We start from the raw sequence: 20,436 nt of genomic DNA on the forward strand, positions 1-20,436 counted from the left end.
TGCTCATTTTTCCTGTGTCTAAAATTTTTGTATAAATTCAGTTTCCTGTTATTTAAAAGGCAGAGTAGGGAACTCTAAAAACATTACTGTTTATCCACCCCTGTTAAAATCTTTTTTCTCTACCTTCTGAGACTTTGCTAGGTGTTATCCACCTAATTTCAGCCACACAGAATAGGGTTATATTAAAGGAAGTGTGTATATGTGTGTGCTTCTTTTAGAGCTGTGAGTAGGCATCTACAGGAGAAGGACACAGACTGCCAATCCTTTCTCAGCCAGTTAAAACACACAGTCTGGGCAGAGTGATGGAGTCCAAGGAGATCCCTTTCTTCCCTTACAATTATCTCTATTTTAACCATTATTCTTTATCATTCTACACTTAGAGGGTATAAGCACATGTTACGTCACTGTTCAGGCACAGTTCTGCTGTTTCAAGAGTTCTGACATTCATTCACACATTATCCTTTGTGACAGGATACCCACCCTATGGTTGAGGAAGATTCCTCGCTATCTGATGAGCTAGACCTGTAGTTCAGTGTGGTGTGGTGGTTAAGAGCAGCGGACTCTAATCGGGTGAACTCGGTTTGATTCCCCGCTCCTCCACATGAAGTCTGCTGGGTGATCTTGGGCCAGTCACAGTTCTCTCCGAACTCTCTCAGCCCCACCTGCCTCACAAGGTGCCTGTTGTGTGGGGGAAAGTGATTGTAAGCTTCAAAGACTCCTTTCTGTAGAGAAAAGCAGGGTATAAAAACAACTCTTCTTAACCTTTAGCCTACTACTGCTCACTGGCGTATCACTGAATGCCCCCCTTTGACCGCAGGTGAAACATTAGGATCTAAAAACAGGATGTCAGACAAGGCAACGTTATTTATATAGGCAAATTATAATATATGTACACCATAGGTTCATGAGATCCTGGTGGCCATCAGCCAACTCCGTGATGTTAATCTTTATTCCAATTCATGCTCTGACACTTTTTATTTTATTTATTAAAATATTTATCCACCTTTCCCTTGTGGCTCGAGGTGGGGTTACGATTTAAATTTTTAAAACACGCTAAGAACATTAGCCTGCCTGCCTTGCCAAGAAAGTGCTTGCAGCTTGTACACATTAAAAGGCCTAGTCAGTAAAATGGCTTTGCGGGGTTTCCTAAAAGCTTCAGCAGCTCAGGAGCTCGTTCAGTAGGAAAAAGCCCAGGCTCTAGGAGATGCCGGATGGGCTGCTTGGAGCAGGAAAAGAACCCGGAGGTGGCCTTGATGGAGAAATTACAAATCTCAGCTGGACTCAAAAGAATGGGGTCCAACCGTTACGGTAACTGGACTAGAAACTCTTTTCTTTATTGATCAATTTGATCAAGGAAAGCGTCTCTTCCTAAGAGAGTTCGAGACACTGGCAACTTTACAGATAAAAGCATAAGCATGCCTAAGCAAATTGATGTCAGGATCTTGCAGAACTTTTACACCAACTACGCAGTGACTGCTCAGTACCGCACCAGGCTTTAAACCCATCAAGACACTTCACTTCAACTCGCATATCCTTATCATTACTATGCTTTCAGGAAGGACACCACTTCGTTTGCCTTTTTCTCTGATTATGCATCTAGCTTTATTAGAATCATAGAGTTGGAAGGGGCCATACAGGCCATCTAGTCCAACCCCCTGCTTAATACAGGATCAGCCTAGAGCATCCCTGACAAGTGCTTGTCCAGCTTCTGCTTAAAGGCTGCCAGCGAGGGGGAGTTCACCAACTCCCTAGGTAGCTGATTCCACTGCTGAACAACCCTTACTGTAAACAGTTTTTTCCTAATGTCCAGCCAGTACCTTTCCCCCCTTAACTGAAACCCATTATTGCGAGTCCTCTCCTCTGCTACCGACAGGAACAGCACCCTGCCCTCCTCTAAGTGACAGCCCTTCAGATACTTAAAGAGAGCAATCATGTCCCCCCTCAACCTCCTCTTCTCCAGACTGAACATTCCCCTCTCCCTCAGCCTATCTTCGTAGGGCTTGGTCTCTAGCCCTATTCTTACTGACTCATGGATGTTTCAGGAGATGTTTTGTTCTTTGGAACATTTCATGCCAGATATGGCTGGTTTGATAAGAGACTTTCATTAGCTAACCCATTTCCATCACCCTTAACATAATTCCATTCTCCTTCGACATCCTGAAGGCACCTATAGGGAGAGACAGATACCTGGGTCTTAGGCCATGAAGGGCTTTAAAGGTCATAACTTGAACTGAACTCAGGAACAGACTGTAGCAGAGGTAGCCGTTTTAAAATAGGCATCATCCCAAATAGCCCCTGACAATAATCAGGCTGCCATATTTTGAGCCATTTGTAGTTTCCAAAGGACAGCTGAACCGTAGAAGAGCTTGTTACAGTAACCCAACCATAAGGTAACAAAAACATAGATTAGCATGGCTAGGTTAGCTGAGTCTAAGAGAGGAGAGAGTTGGTGAACCGAATACAGGTGATGATAAGCACTCTTGGCCACATAACAACACAAGAAAAGCCCTGCTGGATCAGAGCAAGGCTCATCAAGTCCCACAGTCTCTTCACGCAGTGGCCAACCAGGTGCCTCTAGGAAGCCCACAAGCAAAATGACTGCAGCAGCGTTGTCCTGCCTGTGTTCCACAGCACCTCATATAACAGGCATGCTCCACTGATTTTGGAGAGAATAGGTATGCATCATGACTAGTATCCGTTTTTACTAGTAGCCGTGAATACCCCTCTCCTCCATGAACATGTCCACTCCCCTCTGAAAGCCTCCCTTTTGCCAACACCAACTCTACTCTGCCCACCACAAGTGGCATTTGCTGTGCAAAGTATCTTATCACATTTTTATTCTGCCATTCTTCCTCCCAAGGAGCACATAGCTACAATCTTTTCCTCACAGTGTTGTTGGGGAAATGAGTTAGGCTGAGAGAGAGGGATTTGCCAAGATCACCCAGTGGATTTGACCTCACCCAGTGGATTTGACCTCATCTTCCTAGCCCGGTACTTCAACCACACAACTTCTTCTGATTTTCCCCCCTCCCTATCATTTCCTTGTAGTGAAGATGTGTTTCACAGTAATTATTGGGTGGTTAGGCTTACATGTGAAACTTATTATCTAGTGCAGAGCTTGGCTTGGGGAGAAGAACTTGGTTTCCAGCCCTAGTTGTGGCCAAGAAGAGATTGAGAACATGTGGACTGTATATGGCAGCAACTATGAAGCCAGATAAAGGGTGGGCGGGGTCTTCCCTTGCCCTATCTAGGTCATGAGCAATCCCCCATTGCTTTATTAACGTCCCTTCGAACTGACTCCTGAAACCTCTCGTGCCTTCTTTCCTTTTTTTATAACATTTTTAATTGTTTTTTATAATACAGTAGTTTCCATCATTCATTAACATAATTATATGATATAAACAATATTTCGCTATTCTATATAACTAATTAATTCAAATATTTACATTGACTTCCCCTCTCACCTCCTCTATCTTATTGATAACTTTATTGTCACCTTTGCATTTAATTTCTAATTCAATACAATACTTCATATATAAATCTGACTACAATTCTTAAAATCTAAATCGTTAACCTTAATATTTCTATCTTGATCAATTGAATTAGAACTCGTGCCCACTTTCTATAGCTACCCCTGTTTTGTTTAAAATACTCCATTGGAAACCTGGGTGTTGGAGAGAGAATAAATGGAGCAGAAATGAGCAACTGTTTGAATGTTTTTGCAGACTCGGGTCACTCAGTGCAGTTCTTGTTGTGCCTTAAAACCACACAAGAATGCACATTTATTTATTTTTCAAAGTTATAGCCCACTCTCATTCCCAGCCAAGGCCGGGTTCAGGGTGGGTAACAACCTTTAAAATACATAAAACCATAGAACCATAATTTAAAACCTCATATTAAAACAATAAACCAGATGTCCTTAAAACAACTCAAATGCCACAATGAAACTGGGTTATGGCAGGTCAGCCCCCCAGAGATGTCAAGAGTGGGGGGGGGGAAGGATGGGGAGGCCAGTAAGGATGGATAAACTTGCGGCTGCCCTCAGTTGTAGGCCTGGTGGAATAGCTCCGTTTTACAGGCCCTGTGAACTCCTTAAGGTCCTGTAGGGCCCTGATGTCACTAGGAAGACTATTCCACCAGGCTGGGGCCAGGGCCAAAAAAGCCCTGGCCCTTGTTGAGGACAGCCGCACACTCTTTGGGCTGAGGACCACCAAGCAGATTACCAGTGGAAGCGTAGAGCTCTTTGGGGTTGTTTTTTTTTTTTTTTACCAGGAATCATAGAATTATAGAGTTGGAAGGGACACCATGGTCATCTAGTCCAACCCGTTGCACAATTCAGGAAATTCACAACTACCTCCTCCACACACCCCAGTGACCCCTACTCCGTGTCCAGAAGATGGCCAAGATGCCCTCCCTCTCATGATCTGCCTAAGGTCATAGAATCAGCATTGCTGACAGATGGCCATCTAGCCTCTGCTTAAAAACCTCCAGGGAAGGAGAGCTCACCACCTCCCAAGGAAGTCTGTTCCACTGAGGAACCACTCTAACTGTTAGAAAATTCTTCCTAATGTCTAGACAGAAACTCTTTTAATTTCAATCCGTTGGTTCTGGTCCGACCTTCTGGGGCAACAGAAAACAACTCAGCACCATCCTCTATATGACAGCCCTTCAAGTACTTGAAGATAGTTATCATACCCCCTCTCAGTCTTCTCTTCAGGCTAAACATACCCAGCTCCTTCAACCTTTCCTCATAGGACTTGGAAAGGAGAGGCGGTCCGGAAGGTAGCAGGACTCCCTATCATATCTCATCATGTGAAACAGTTAGAGGAGGAGAGGTCTCATACAGTTGGCATAGCTGGATGTCTTGGGCACTGGATGGCATGGGTCTGTGAGGGCAGAAACATTCTGACTGCAGAATGGGAGAAAACTGCTTACGTTTTTGCCTGGCTGTTTGTGCAATAGGTGGTGGAGTGGGGAGAAGGCAATTACCTACTTGTCTGATGAGGTGATAGCGGTTGGGGAGGGGAGGCTGAGATCAGGAGACAGTGAAATGTAAATAGAGTGGAGGCTGAAACTGGTGCCCTGCTGAGCTGTCTTTCCACTGCAGGCAGTTTCGTCTTATTAAATCTGGCTGACAGATGTTTTAAATGGCAGCATATGCTGTTCGCAGAGGGATTTCTGAGGTTTGGAAGGAGAGATTCTGGGACACTTGCGTTGTAAGCAGCACTGTGTCAAAAGGGGATGTAAACATGTGGCCTTGAGAAGATTAAGAGCAAGATGCTTTTCTGCTGTCAGTAATATTATAGTAGCGTGTAATATTATAGTAGTGTGTGACCTTGGGTGGCTGTATCAGTTTACAGGGCTAAAATCACAGGTGATACATGAGGTCCTTTGCCTTTTGATACTCTGTGGGAGTCTCTCTGTTACTCTGGACTAGAGTGCCCATAGCTGTATGGTCTTTTTTGCCCAGTTGTAGAGGTTTATTGCCTTCCCATTGATTTCCAGATTGCTTCAGTAGGTGTTTTTTCCCACCATTATTATTAACCTGTTGCTTGTTACTTTGCTGTTGTGCTGATCCTTGGAAAAACCAGCATGTGGAAACTGTGAATGACATCTGTCTTAGCGCAGAATTTCTGGGATCTGACCCTGCAGAAAGCTTCAGCTGCTTTCTGCTGGGTCAAATCCCAGAAATTCTGCACTAAGACAGATGCCATTCACAGTTGCATGGTTTCCATTCCTTTCGTTGAAGTTCCCACATGCTGGCTTTTCCAAGGATCAGCCTCCAGGATATATATGTGTGTGTGTGTGTGTGTGTGTTAAGTTCCGTCAAGTCACTTCCGACTTATGGCAACCCTATGAATCTGTGTCCTCCAAAAAGTCCTATCATTAAGAGGCTTGCTCAGGTCTTGCAAACTGAGGGTTGTGGCTTCCTTTATAGAGTCAATCCATCCATCACATGTCAGTTTTTCCTCTTTTCCTACTGCCTTCAGCTTTTCCTAGCATTGTTGTCATTTCTGGTGACTTTGGTCTTCTCATAATGTGACCAAAGTACGTTAGCTTCAGTTTGGTCATTTTAACTTCTAGGGAGAGTTCAGGCTTGATTTGATCTAGAACCCACTCTTTTATCTTTTTGGCAGTCCATGGTATCTGTAACACTCCTCCAACACCACATTTCAAAGGAAACTACGTTCTTCCTATCAGCATTCTTCTTGTCCAGCTTTCACACCCATGCATAGTAACGGTATACTACTGCACGAATTAACTTGATCTTGGTTGCCAGTGATACATCCTTACTCTTAAGAATCTTTTCTAGCTCCTTCCCAGTCTCTTGGTTGCAGTCTCCCTTTTGATTGATGATGGAGCCAAGGAATAGAAAATCATGAACAGTTTCAGTTTTTTCATTGCCAACCTTAAAGTTGAGTAACTTCCCAGCATTATTTTTATTACTTTTTACTTCAGCTGTAGTTCTGCTTTGGCACTTTTAGCTTTAACTTTCATCAGCAGTTGTTTCAAGTCTTCACTGTTTTCTGTCAATAATGTGGTATCTCCAACTGTCATTGTTCCTCCCCCCAATTTTCACTCCACCTCCACCAAAATCTAAGCCAGCTTTCCTTATGATGTGTTCTGCATGTAGATTGAAGAGACAGGGAGATAAAATACATCCTTGTCTGACACCTTTGCAATCAGCCCCATTAAGTATCAGACTGTAACTATCACTGCCTTTTTGCTGCCTGGTTCTGGTTGCTTTTTATCAGGATAGCTCTTATTTTAATGAACTAAATATGCAGGATCAGAAACCACAGCCGGGGGGGGGGGGCGTTTACGGGCCCAGTACAGGAGCAGGGAACCTCGACTGCTTGCTGCAAAATTTGTGAAGGCCACTGAGAGCAATTGTTATGTTGATTGTTGCATTTCTTTTCAGTATTTATTGTGCATGTGCTTTGCTTCCTCTTGGGGTTGCTGGGTGTGGTAAAATTCTTAGCTTAGAAAAAAGCATGGACAGCGGCCCAACCGAATGCTCTGAGATGTCTTTGTGGGGTAGTGAAGCAGCTAGGGTTGCGCAAGGTCACACAAACGCCCACAGCGTAACATCCGCCTCTGAGGATTCCCGCACAGATGGATAGACCCGCATCTGAAAATCCTTTTAAAAAAAATAAAGGCTAAAAAGTGAATGGAGGAGTCACAGTGGACAGTGGCCGGAATGTAGGAATTTTGAAATGTTTGTCCAGCCTATTGTGAAGACATAGTGTGTACATCTTCAATGAGGTATTAACTTTGGCATGAAGCAGTTAGGAAGTGATGTCTTAATTGGGGCAGTGCGTGACAGGACATGGGCAAGTCCACGGTCAAAATTTTCTTGAGTGGGGGGGGGAGGATCTGTTGTTTTAAGCCAAGCCAAATTAGCACAAACCTCAATACAAGTAATCAGTACTGCTTTGTCTGGTTAAAATGTGTAGCCTAACATTGTCCTTAGACAAGAAAACAAACTGGAATTTCAGTCAAATTGTTCCCATCTTTGCTACAATGAGCCTGGGTCCCAGCTTTTCACTGTTTTTTATTATTGCTATGTTTACATCTTCTTTCTACGTGGAAAGGGAGGGGTGTAACTGTTTTGAATAATTGCTCAGAACATTTGTGCTACTGTTTATAACAGCAAACATCAAAGCTAGTTTGGGGAAAATATACAGCACGTAGAAAATTCTTAATGAATGCCAATCATCTTCGCTTTCTGGAATAATTGGTGATTACAGTTTGGAGAAAGTGTTTGTGAAGATCTCAGGTGAAAAGCCCATCAATTCAGTGATTATACTTATGCTTAACTAGGTGTGCAGGATTATAGCATGTCCTGTATATGGAAAGATTCAGAGCTGAGGAATCGGGGTTGGGGGTTGGGGTGCACTTACATCTTTCAGACTGGAGAACCCAGTGAATTTCTTCTATGATTAGGTGTTTGTCAGGGGTCAGTGTAGTGTAGCATTGACACATATTAAAATCCACCTGGGTGTTCACCCTTAGCTTTGTCCTGATAGGGGAAGCAACTCTCTTTGAATGCCGCACCTTTACATTCTAATTATGGACAAAGTCCAAAATTAACCCCCAGTTTAAAATGGCAATTTGTTGCATTCTGTGAAGCTGTAAAGAGTAAATCACTTGTTCCTGGTGAAGTTTCTGCTTTTGTTTGTTTCCTAAACAAGGATGTTTTCTTTAATTGAGCTCTTAGGCATGTGATATAGACATCCTGTTCTTGTTTGTTTGTTCTGACAAATTCGTCCTGGACTTGGCTAATTATTGAAGAAAGGTTTGCTTCCACCGAATTTCTTTGTTTCTCTTTACATTATCATATTTTATTTCCTTTGAGACAAAGACAAATGTTTTTTTTTTCAAGGCTTGATATAAATTATTCCTGCTGATGCGGTAGATCCCTGTAAGTGGAGACTTCCTCCAGGGCAGGACAGCAAAAGAACCTACAAATGAGCTGAATTGATTTTGCGGTTGGATTTGGTGCTTTTGCAGAAGCATTGCAAGGCTGTTTGTTAATTTGTCTAATGGTTTTAAGCTGAGAGAGAACGCTAGCTAAAGGTTTTTGTTGCCTAATAAGTTTCAGTTGCAAGGCATTGCTGATTAGACACTTAAGGGCAATGGAGAGCAGAGATTAGAGTGTTTTGCATGAATTTTTTGTTTTTCATTTCTAGTCTCTCTTGTTGAGGCTGAAGGAGGGTTACAAATTTAGAGAACAATGGGATACAAACAGCATAATATGTTCAACAGTGCCATAAAAGTGGGGTTACAAAAATTAGCAACCAGTGCACTCAGATGGCAGCCAAGGGAAAAACAAACCCAAGGTCAAAACCTCCAACAAGTGATATGTGAGGAGCATATAGACAGATACACAGCCAGCGTAATGTGGTGGACTCTCATCTGGAGAACTGGGTTTCAATCCCCATTCCTCTACTTGAGCGGCGGACTCTAATCTGGAGAGCCAGGTTGGTGTCTCCACTCCTCCACATGAAGCCAGGGCTAGTCACAGCTCTGTTAAGAGCTCTCTGCCCCATCTATCTCACAAGGTGTCTGTTGAGGGGAGAGGAAGGCAAGGCAATTGTAAGCCAGTTTGATTCTCCTTAAAAGGTAGAGAAAGTCGGCATATAAAAACCAACTCTTCTTCTTTTCTTCTTAATCATGTAATTTAGTCAGGCGTAGAATAATGCGCATGCAATACACACACATTAGTACAAAAAAACACAGTTGCCACTGTATTTCAAAAAGTACAACTTGATCCACTCAGTTTTTCATCATCTCTCCTAAAATACTTTGTAGAGTTGCTATCAATTAGTTTTTACCTTGATTTGATATTTGAAGGCATTTTCTGTTTGCTTGGACTTGAATGCTCTCGTACACCCACCCATGTGGAGAAACCATGACATACAAGATACTAATGTAACATAGTAACATATTTACAAACTATAAGAGAGAAAAGGGGGGGCATTTGTTTTTCCAAATTTCTACAGTTCAATATATTTGCCAATAACCCTCTTAGTAGATGTACATTAAATCTTAACCATCAAGACATTACTATCTACATTCCTTCTCAAAATTTCTGATTATAACAATGAAAAGAGAGCATATGGTTTCACTTTATCCTGGAATTTATTATTTCAGCGCATTATGATTTTCTCTCATATCTGATGCAACTGTTCATTTTATATTATCTAGTTCTTGCTTCTTCATCCTTGGGGAGTGGGAGGAGGATCAATGACTGAGATGAATTGAATATTTGCTAAATTGGACAGGCCATAATTCTTTCTTTTAGGTTACATACAGAAGCAAACCAAAGTACCAAACGGTACAGATGGTATCCCTGACCGTAATAGAACATAACCTTCTTACAATTATATTACACAGACAATAATCGCTCATAGTCTGAAACCTTTCCCTTTGACAAAATTATTAGTGGAAAACGCAGGTGAAATATGCTTCATGCTTAACTGAGGAATTTTTTACTTAAGATTTTCAAGGCATGCAGAAAAGCTCAAGCTGGAATTCTTCAGTAGTCACAATCCCTTGGGGAGGAAATGTAGACAGCTTGAGTTTTTAAATATGAGACCCTTGATGGGGGGGTGGGGGGTGGAGGCAGGGAATCTGCCTACCTTACTGTTTTGCAAGGCACTGACTTCCTCAAATACCAGGAACAATAATGACACTGGTGTACTTCAGCAAAAGCCTTGGAATTGCAGAGTTAGCAATCGCCATAAAAGCCGTTCAGTCCCCAGTGTGAAGGTAAGATCTGCTGCAGTCCAGCTGTCGCAGACAAGGTTAGCTTTGCCCATACAGTGTAATTTCTTATTGTGATATTTGCTAGTCTGCAATCCTAAAACTATTGTGTTCCTTGCCTTTTCTTTTAGAGACAGAAAAGATTCCTGTAATGCGTGGCCAGTGGTTTATTGACGGCACCTGGCAGCCCTTAGAAGAAGATGAGAGTAACCTGATAGAACAAGAACACCTCAGCTGTTTCAAGGGGCAGCAGATGCAGGAGAACTTTGATATGGAAATATCAAAACCTGTGGATGGAAAAGAAGGTAAGAGCACATTATAGTACTTCCTTTTATGAAAGCCATAAGCTTTGATGCGCAGAGCTGGAGAATTAGGTATGATTAGCCATCAACTTGCTTTAGCCTTCTGTTTCTGAAGCATGTCTGAAAATCGGCTCAGTGCGTTTTCAGTATCTATAAGCCTGTGAGGCAGTAAAAAAGTGACATAAACTGACTTGTTTTTCAAACCAGTTTTTGTTATCTTAAGATGCATTCTAATGTATTTGGGATTCTTCGTTGAGTCTGATGTTGTCCCCTTGGAAAATGTAGTGTCTTTATAAAAAAAAACCAGACAGGTCTTTAACTGTGCACCAGTTAGACCACAAGTCTTGTTTGGTTTTTTTGTTTTTTAATCCTGGCCTCTTTCTGTAGCTAATGGAATTATTTGTTGTATTTTAGTTGCTTTTGTGGTAGAACAAAATACTGTTTTTATGTGATTAGGTTAATAAGTCTTGTTCTCGGGGTTTTGAGAGTAACAACCGGTCCCTGTTTTATGTTTGTATGTAAACCCTGTGCATTGTCTATAATTGAGCCATTTGCATTTTACTATGAAATCAGCTGTTCCGCTTATCAGCAGAGCTGGCCTGGAGCTTTAATATGCTGGGCAGGAAGGAAGCTTTAACCTCGCTGCTGCCTGCTGCCCTTTTTGTTGATCTGCTGCCACAGATTATATTACTCTCTCTCCCTACTGATGCCTGAACCTGTGCCAGGTTGGGAGTTTACTGGTAGGTGGCTATCAGAGGGCAAACATCTGGCTGCTTGGCCTCTTCTTCCAGTCTGGTGGTTAGAAGAAGAAGAAGAGTTGGTTTTTTGGCTACCCTTGTCTGCATCTTTTCCAGGGCTGTGATATCTGCTTTGAGATACAGTGACCAGAACTGGGCATGGTACTCCAGATGCAGCCAGACATAAAGCTGTGTTTCAGAGGATAGCCATGCTTGTCTGCAGTAGAAAAGCTAGATTAGAGTCCAGTAGAGATGAACAAGATTTTGGGGTATAAGCTTCAGATAATCAAAGCTTTCAAGGGCTTATTGAAGAAGAAGAAGAAGAAGAAGAGTTGGTTTTTATATGCCGACTTTCTCTACCACATAAGGAAGAATCAAACCGGCTGACAATCACCATCCCTTCCCCCCCACAACAAACACCCTGTGAGGTAGGTGGGGCTGTGACTAGCCCAAGGTCACCCAGTAGGCTTCATGTGGAGGAGTGGGGAATCAAACCTGGTTCTTCAGATCAGAGCCCGCCGCTCCAAATCACTGCTCTTAACCACTACACCACGCTGGTTTCTAAGATGCTACTGGGCTAGAATCTACCATAAAGCTGTGTAGGGGGATTACACTGTTGGCAATTTTGATTTCAGTCCTTTTCATTCCTTAGTGTGGATTTTTCCTTTATCACTATTGTTGCACCCCGAGTGGACATTTACACCAAGCTCTCCTCTATGTCTCCACAAGATCTCTTACCTGGTCAGTCACCACGAGTTCACCCTTCAGTCTATATGCAAAGTTGGAATTTGTTTGGCTCAGTGTGCTTCACATTACACTTCCTTATATTGAACTTCATTTGGCGCCCACCCACCCAGTTCAAGAGAGCCTTTTGGATCATGTCAGATTCTACTTTGTTTTTCAACATCCTGTTCATCCCCCATTCCAGATAATTTATGAACAATTGATGTAACCCTGTTCTCAATACCAATCCTTCCATTTGTTCCTATTCTCTACTTTCTGTTTTGTTGACTAGTTTTGATCCAAATGAGAACCCATCCTCCTAGACTAGGGCTTAAACTTTTTTCACTCGCTACCCCTTTTCGCCCCAAGAAATTTTTACGCGACCCCAGGTATATAGGTATATAAAAACCTTTTACTGTTGCCAAATTTTTCACGACCCCCACTTTCAGTTATGTGACCCCTTATGTGATTGTGACCCACAGTTTAAGAATCTTTAAGAGTCTTAGACCATGCCGGCTGAATTGGCTGGAGACTTCAGCAAACGCTTTTTAGAATGTCCCTTCGATCAGCCTCTGTACCAGAGAACTGGAGAATGGCCAATGTAACACCCATTTATTAAAAAAAGGTTGCAGGAGACCCAGGAAATTACAGGCCAGTTAAGAGCTCCATGGCGCAGAGTGGTAAGTTGCAGTACTGCAGTCCAAGCTCTGCTCATGACCGGAGTTCGATCCCAACAGAAGTTGGTTTCAGGTAATTGGCTCAAGGTTGACTCAGCCTTCCATCCTTCCGAGGTCGGTAAAATGAGTACCCAGCTTGTTGGGGGTAAAGGGAAGATGACTGGGGCACTGGCAAACCACCCTGTAAACAAAGTCTGCCTAGTAAATGTCAGTATGAGACCTCACCCCAAGGGTCAGGAATGACCCGGTGCTTGCACAGGGGACCTTTACCTTTTAGCTTAACGTCTGTTCCAGGTAAACTGATGGAAAGCATTATTAAAGATAGAATTGTCAAGCATATAGAAGGGCAAGCCCTGCTGAGCAAAACCCAACATGGCTTCTGTAAAGGTAGGTCCTGTCTCACTGACAGTTTAGTGTTTTTTAAAAGTGTCAACAAGCATGTGGACAGGAATGAGCCTGTGGACATTGTGTATTTGGATTTCCAAAAGGCTTTTGACGAAGTCCTCCATCAAAGACTGCTAAGCAAACTTCACAGTCATGAGATAAGAGGACAAGTCCTCTTATGGATTGAGAGCTGGCTGAAAAATAGGAAGCAGAGAGTAGGAATCAATGGTCAGTTCTCCCAATAGAGGGATGTGAGCAGTGGGGTCACTCAGGGATCTGTGTTGGGACCAGTGCTTTTCAACCCTCAATTCCAGGTCACTGTTTTCATCAGTGACCTGGAATTGAGGGTTAACAGTGAGGTGGCCAAGTTTGCAGATGACACCAAATTATTTAGTGTGGTTAAAACAAAATCGGACTGTGAAGAGCTCCAAAATGATCTCTTCAAATTGTAGGAATGGGCATTAAAATGGCAAATGAGATTCGATGTGAGCAAGTGGTACAGTGATGCGTACTGGGGCAAAACCCCCAAAGTTCACCTATACACTGACGGGATCTGTGCTGGCAGCGACAGACCAAGAAAGGGATCTTGGGGTGGTAGTGTGCAGCTGCTGTGAAAAAGGCAAATTTCATGCTGGCCATAATTAGACAGTAAAACTGCTGCTATCATACTGCCATTGTACAAATTTATGGTGAGACCACACTTGGACTACTGTGTACAGTTCTGGTCACCACACCTAACAAAGGATATTGCAGAGCTTAAGAAGGTGCAGAAAAGAGCAACCAAAATGATCAGGGGACTAGACACCCTATGAGGAGCCCTATGAGGAGTGGTTAAACTGCTTAGGGCTGTTTAGCTTGGAAAGAAGGCAGTTCAGGGGAGACATGATAGAGGTCTATAAAATTATGCATGGTATGGAGAGAGTGGACAAGTAGAAACCTTTTTCTCATAATACTAGAATGTAGGGTCATCTGCTGAAGCTGGAGGGTGAGAAATTCAAAACAGACAAAAGGAAGTATTTCTTCACACAACGCATAGTTAAATTGTGGAACTCCCTGCCCCAGGATGTGGTGATGGGTGCTAACTTGGAAGGCTTTAAGAGGGGAGTGGACATGTTCATGGAGGAAAGGGCTATTCATGGCTGCTAGTAAAAACGGATACTAGTCATGATGCATACCTATTCTCTCCAGGATCAGAGGAGCATGCCTATTATATTAGCTGCTGAGGAACACAAGCAGGATAATGCTGCTGCAGTCGTCTTGTTTGTGGGCTTCCTAGAGGCACCTGGTTGGCCACTGTGTGAACAGACTGTTGGACTTTATGGGCCTTGGCCTGATCTAGCAGACTCTTTCTTATGTTCTTATGTAAAAGTCCATGTATATAATGTCTAGCAGATCTTGTTAAACCATGTCAGGCAATTCCAAAAGATGAACGAAACAGGAATTCCCTTTTCAGAAGCCTTGTTGAATTTCCTCCATTATTTTTTTGCCTTCAAGTCACAGCTGACTTATGATGATCCCTGGTGGGATTGTCAAGGTAAGAGATGTTCAGAGGTGGTTTGCCATTGCCTGCCTCCATGTCATGCCCCTGGTATTCCTGGGATTTCTCCCATCCAAATACTTGCCAGGTCTGACCCTGTGAGCTTCTGAACTCTGATGAGATCCAGCTAGCCTGGGCCATCCATGTCAAGGCAAGAGACAAACAAAGGTGATTTGCCATTGCCTGCCTCTATGTAGCAACCCTGGACTTCCTTGGTGGTCTCCCATCCAAGTGCTAATCAGGGCCAACACTGCTTAGCTTCCAAGATCTGACAAGATCGGGCTAGCCTGGGCCCTCCAGGTCAGGGTGCTTACTCCATAGGATTTAATAATTCCCTCTTTAATAAAAGTTTAGTTTATAATCACTGTTATTTGACTCAGTTCTTCCAGGGCTTTTAAAAAATGTGTCTTTAGCACGGGTAGCTGTGCCTGTTTTCCCACAGTGAAAACTGGCACAAAGAATTCATTCAGTTTCTCTGCAATCTCCATGTCTGCTTTTAGCAATCCCTTCATTGCCTTTTCATGCACCTGCCTCTCTGGCTGGGGCCCTGCTTCTGATGTATTTAAAGAAATTCTTAACTGTTTGTCTTTGATCTTTTTAGCAAGATACTTCTCATAAGTCTCTTTGTGCTTGCCTTCTCATCAACTTACGTTTGATTTGTGAACACCTCCATGCCTTCTCGTTCACCTTGTTTGAATAAGACCACTACTCTTGAAAAAAAGTATTCTTTCTTTTATGGCCTCATTGACCTTGTTCGTTTATTACACTGACAGCTTCTTAGCTCTGTTGGCATCCTTCCTTATCTGCTGTGTACATTCTAACTGAGCTTTCATTACTGTGGATTTAAATAATTACCAAGTATCCTGAAGGGATTTGACCCTTTTTACTTTCCCTTACTGAAAGCAGCAGGAAACTAGGAAGACTCAACAGGAGATGGATTGACTCCACAAAGGGAGCCATGGCCCTCAGTTTGCAAGACTGCATGGTGTAGTGGTTAAGAGCGGTGGTTTGGAGCAGTAGACTTTAATCTGGAGAACCAGTTTTGATTCCCCACTCCTCCACATGAACGGTGGATGCTAAATCTGGTGAATTGGGTTGGTTTCTCCACTCCTACACATGAAGTCCACCTCTCCAAACCACTGCTCTTAACCACTACACCATGCTGGCTCCTTCCTGTCTCCATTTCAAGATCACCCTAAATTTTGGCCAGGCAGGTGATACTATGCCACTGATAGTAAGTTTCATGCTTCGTATTTCCTTCCATAGCAATTTTGTGGGCAATCTGTTCCTCTGAAGCTCTCTAGTTTACTGGGCGTAGCGTGCCATTAAAGAGACGCTTCACATTCTTTCCTGTAGAGAGAAGGAGAGAGCAAGAGAATTGTGGCAGAAAAGACTGAAAAACTTGTTGAAGTGTTTACACAAGACAGAATTTAGAAAGCAGAGTGCTGTGCCATTTACACGTAGAAAATCAATTCATTTTAGCTGGGGGAAATGGCTAGAGCAAGCTCATATAACTTTGCCGCTGTTGTTATTCCCACTTCAAAATTCTGTGCAGAAGCAGGGAATCGTTTGTTCTTCTTTTTTGTGACGCAGTGTTGTTAACACTTGAGGTTAGGAGGAGGGCAAAATGTTCCCCTGAGCTGAGTAGGCCCTTGTGCCATTAATGGGGTTTGCATCATAGATCTAGTCCATAGCAGGACTAAGGGCCCTCTTCAGGGTGACCTGCTGGCATCGGGCAAAGCCTGTGGGCATGATCCAGATAGGCTGGTAGAGCAGCGTCGATTGTGGGGAGCTGTCGTTATGATGCCCATCAGCACAAACAGAATTGGCCCATGATAAACTGGCACGTACACCAGCACGATTACCCACTCCTCCATGTGAATCCTGCAGGGCGACCTTGGGCCAGTCACAGTTATCTCATAACTCTCTCAGCCCATGCGCAGCAGGCAGTGGCGAACCACCTCAGAACGTCTCTTGCCTTGAAAACCCTACAGGGTCGCCATAAATCATTTGAGACTTGATGGCCCTTTCACCCACCAAAAAGTTGGAACCTGAATTTGCTCAGTTTCTTCTTCCCTCCCCATCATTTCCCCCTTCTGTATATGTGTGCGTGCTGTCAAGTCACAGCTGATTTATGGCAACCCCATAGGGTTTTCAAGGCAAGAGATGTTCAGAGGTGGGTTGCCATTGCCTGCCTCCCCGTCACAACCCTGGTCAATAGAGGTTGCCCATCCAAATACTAACCAGGGCCAACCCTGCTTAGCTTCTGAGATCCGACAAGATCAGGCTAGCCTGGGGCTACCAGGGCAGGGCAGGTCCCCTTCTGTGCTATTCGTATAAAGCACCCCTGTAGTTAGGAAGTTGCTTAGGATGAACAGAAATGGTTCCAGGTGATCAGGCAGAGCCCCACCACCCTTGGGTGCATGGGCACACGCTCATTTTTCTGCCTCTACGCAGAAAGCCATGTTCCCATGCCAACTGTTTTTCTTGGGACAGGGCAATTTCTAATGGACTTGGTACCCAGATTGGATCTCAAGGTTTTGTGCAGTGAAAGTTGGTGCGTGGCTACAGCTTCACTGCAACATTCCTTTTTATTCTAAAGGCTGAGGGTGGGGTTTTCAGTATAATTAAGTACAGAGAAGGAGTAAACCATCCCCTGCACTAAAATATTGTTTGAGTCTGGAGACCAAGTCCTACGAGGAAAGGTTGAAGTTGCTGGGTATGTTTAGCCTGAAGAGAAGACTGAGGGGTTATGATAACCATCTTCAAGTGCTTGAAGGGCTCTCATATGGAGGAGGGTGCCGAGTTGTTTTCTGTTGCCCCAGAAGGTTGGACCAGAACCAACGGGTTGAAATTAAATCAAAAGAGTTTCCATCTAGACATTAGGAAGAATTTTTTAACAGTTAGAGCGGTTCCTCAGTGGAACAGGCTTCCTCGGGAGGTGGTGGGCTCTCCTTCCCTGGAGGTTTTTAAGCAGAGGCTGGATGGCCATCTGTCAGCAATGCTGATTCTATGACCTTAGGCAGATGAGGAGAGGGAGGGCACCTCGGCCATTTTCTGGGCATGTAGTAGGGGTCACTGGGTGTATGGGGGAAGAGGTAGTTTGGAATTTCCTGCATTGTGCAGGAAGTTGGACTAGATGACCTGGATGGTCCCTTCCAACTATGATTCTATGAGATTTGTTTTAAGATTAATTTGGTTTTTATTGTAAAAATAACTTCAAACACACACACAGAGAGAGACACAGCAAAACACACAATACCTGATACGTTTACGAACTAGGAAATAAAAGGTAGGATGGGGTGGACATGAGGTTCCTGGGGAAAGTATATTTACCAGTCAGAAGGGTGAAGTCCAAGAGATGGCCACTGCATCGAGCAAGGAACAACCGGCGTTTCGCAAAGGGAGGAAAGAGACTGCACTGGCAGTACGGACACGCTTGGCCATTGTGAAAGGGGAGATATTTATTCCCCATTTCTGTCCTAGGGCACTATGACTTCATTGGCAATGGCAGACATTGCCGGTGGACAAAAGCTTGATTGCTTTTGGATTAGTTTAGTAGTTTAAGTAAGAAAGGACTGTTAACTATATGGTTATAGAGTTACAGATGAGGGAAGATGTCTTGGGAACTGTTTTCAGGAAGGACAGGATGACTCAGAGGAGTTTGGCTTATCCCTGTCTTGCAAGTGATGGGTTTATCTGGACATCTGGCTATGCTGAGTAAGGAGTTCAGGCTCCCTGAATGGGGCTTAATTACTGATGGTATTAAGGGGTTTTGCTAACAGCTGCCAGGTGGCCTGCAAGGAGAGTCTTATGCTAAAGAGGCTGTTTTCCTTCTCATTGGTCTCCAAGTTTCACCTGGCATAGGCCTGGGGGCAGTAGGCAGACAAACCTTGCCGTGTCGGCTCTGAAGTTGTCACAGAGATGGTTGCCAGGAAACTTCCATTTTGCCTCTGGTTCCTTGTGAATTCACTCCAGTCCTGTACACCTCTCCGGGTTGTACAAGGTAGCCTAGGGCAACCTGGTAGGGTAACAGGATAAGGGATAGGCCATCAGTACCTGCTAAAGAGGGAAGCCAGCCAGCACCTGTACCTTGTAGCGATACCCTGCTGTCAGATACGTGCTGCTTGAATGCGTTATTGCACCTGCTCACTGGATCTTCCTGTGCACCCAACCACCTGATTTGCAGCTTGAAAAAGCATTAACTGTGAATCTGAATACACTGTTTCTATTTTTGGAGCATCGGTTTGGAGCAAAGGGTTTGAAAAGTACTGGAAACTGGAGGCTTGTGGGAGGGGAGGGGCCATGGCTCAGTGGTAGAGCATGTTTGGCATGCAGAAGGTCCCCGGTTCAATCCCTGGCATCTCCAGTTAAAGGAACCAGGCAAGCAGGTGATGTGAAAGACCTCAACCTGAGACCCTGGAGAGCTGCTGCCCGTCTGAGTAGTCAACACTGACTTTGATGGACCAAGGGTCTGATTCAGTATAAGGCAGCTTCATGTGTTCATATGTGTTCAAGTGTGCGTGGGTTTAAAGTGGAAAAATACGCTATTGGACCTGATTGCAGCACAACCCAGAGTACCGTTCACTGCATCCTACATGCTAATGTACTATTTAAAAAAAACCTGCCTGACTGCCCTCCTCTGTACTTGGCTTCACTTTTCTAAATGCATCCCCTTCCAATGGTCTGAATCAGTATGAGGCAGCTTCATGTATTCATTTCCAGTTTTCCCCATATTACACTTGTTCCTGCTTCCTTGTGCTTCTCCCAAGGAAGCACATGCACATGAAGCTGCCTTATACTTACATATCAGACCACTAGTCCCTCAAGGTCAGTATTGAACCTGGGACCTTCTGCATGCCAAGCAGATGCTCTCCCACTGAGCCAAGAGTGTTCTTTCTTGCAAACTCATGCCTTCCATTCTCCATGGGGGGAATGACATAAGAGAATACGTTCCCTGAACTCAATAAATCCTTGGCAAAAGCAACAGCAAAGTTCTTCCCCAGCCAGCTGTTTCTTCTGCCTTTGATTGGGCAGATTCCCCTTCTTCCAAGCTGGTGCTCCCTACTTTTATTCGGAGGCGTATGAAATCTTTAAGCAGAGTGTCCCTCCAGACTCCACCCAGTTTCGGTTTGCTTTGGTTCAGGTTAGTAAAGGCTTAGTCACTGGTTTGGCTCACCCAAATGCATCAGTATACTTCCAGCTCACGTGAGACATTTTAAAATAGGCTGTATATCACAATTCTGATTCACATACATGAGAAGGTGATGATGATATTGTCACTGTGTTGTTGCAACCTTGACTTCCTGCTTGGAATATTGGATTTATGGTAAAAAGGTGGGCTTGTAAATTTGCTTTTAATTTTTGTTTAAATACAAGTTCCTTGCAAGATACTTTAGTGGTCCCTGGCCCCAGAACCATCCAGCTGTCCTCAAGCAGGACCAGGGCTTTTTTTTGGCTCTGGCCCCTGCCTGGTGGAACTCTGTCAAATTAGGCCAGGGCCCTGCAAGATTTAGTTCATCTTCGTTCTTCTGTGCAGTCCCGCATTGGGGACTGCGCTCGTGCAGGCCTGCCTCGGACGGGTTTTTTTCAGCTTTAACCCTTTGAGGGCGCTAGAGCCGTCTCGCGCTTATTCTGACCGTTCCCCTTTAACGGTCCCTATACCAACGGTCTAGCGCCCTCCCCTCAGTTCCTTTTTCGCCACCAACGGATCAGGTCGTTTAGGCAGCGACGGTTAAGTACATAAGAACATAAGAAAGGCCCTGCCGGATCAGACCAAGGTCCATCAAGTCCAACAGTCTGTTCAC

General features: G+C 44.0%; 1 protein-coding gene across 1 annotated transcript in view; it reads left to right on the forward strand.

The window, feature by feature from the left end:
• The window catches only part of DDHD1 (DDHD domain containing 1), a 56,277-nt gene that overhangs the window by 3,416 nt on the left and 32,425 nt on the right, over positions 1 to 20,436 (forward strand). Inside the window, exon 2 of the mRNA XM_056851129.1 lies at positions 10,401 to 10,574. Within this exon, the coding sequence (XP_056707107.1) occupies positions 10,401 to 10,574 (174 nt within the window). The remainder of the gene's footprint in view (positions 1 to 10,400; positions 10,575 to 20,436) is intronic.

The sequence above is a fragment of the Euleptes europaea genome, chromosome 6 (genome assembly GCF_029931775.1).
Source record: "Euleptes europaea isolate rEulEur1 chromosome 6, rEulEur1.hap1, whole genome shotgun sequence".
Taxonomy (NCBI): Eukaryota; Metazoa; Chordata; class Lepidosauria; order Squamata; family Sphaerodactylidae; genus Euleptes; species Euleptes europaea.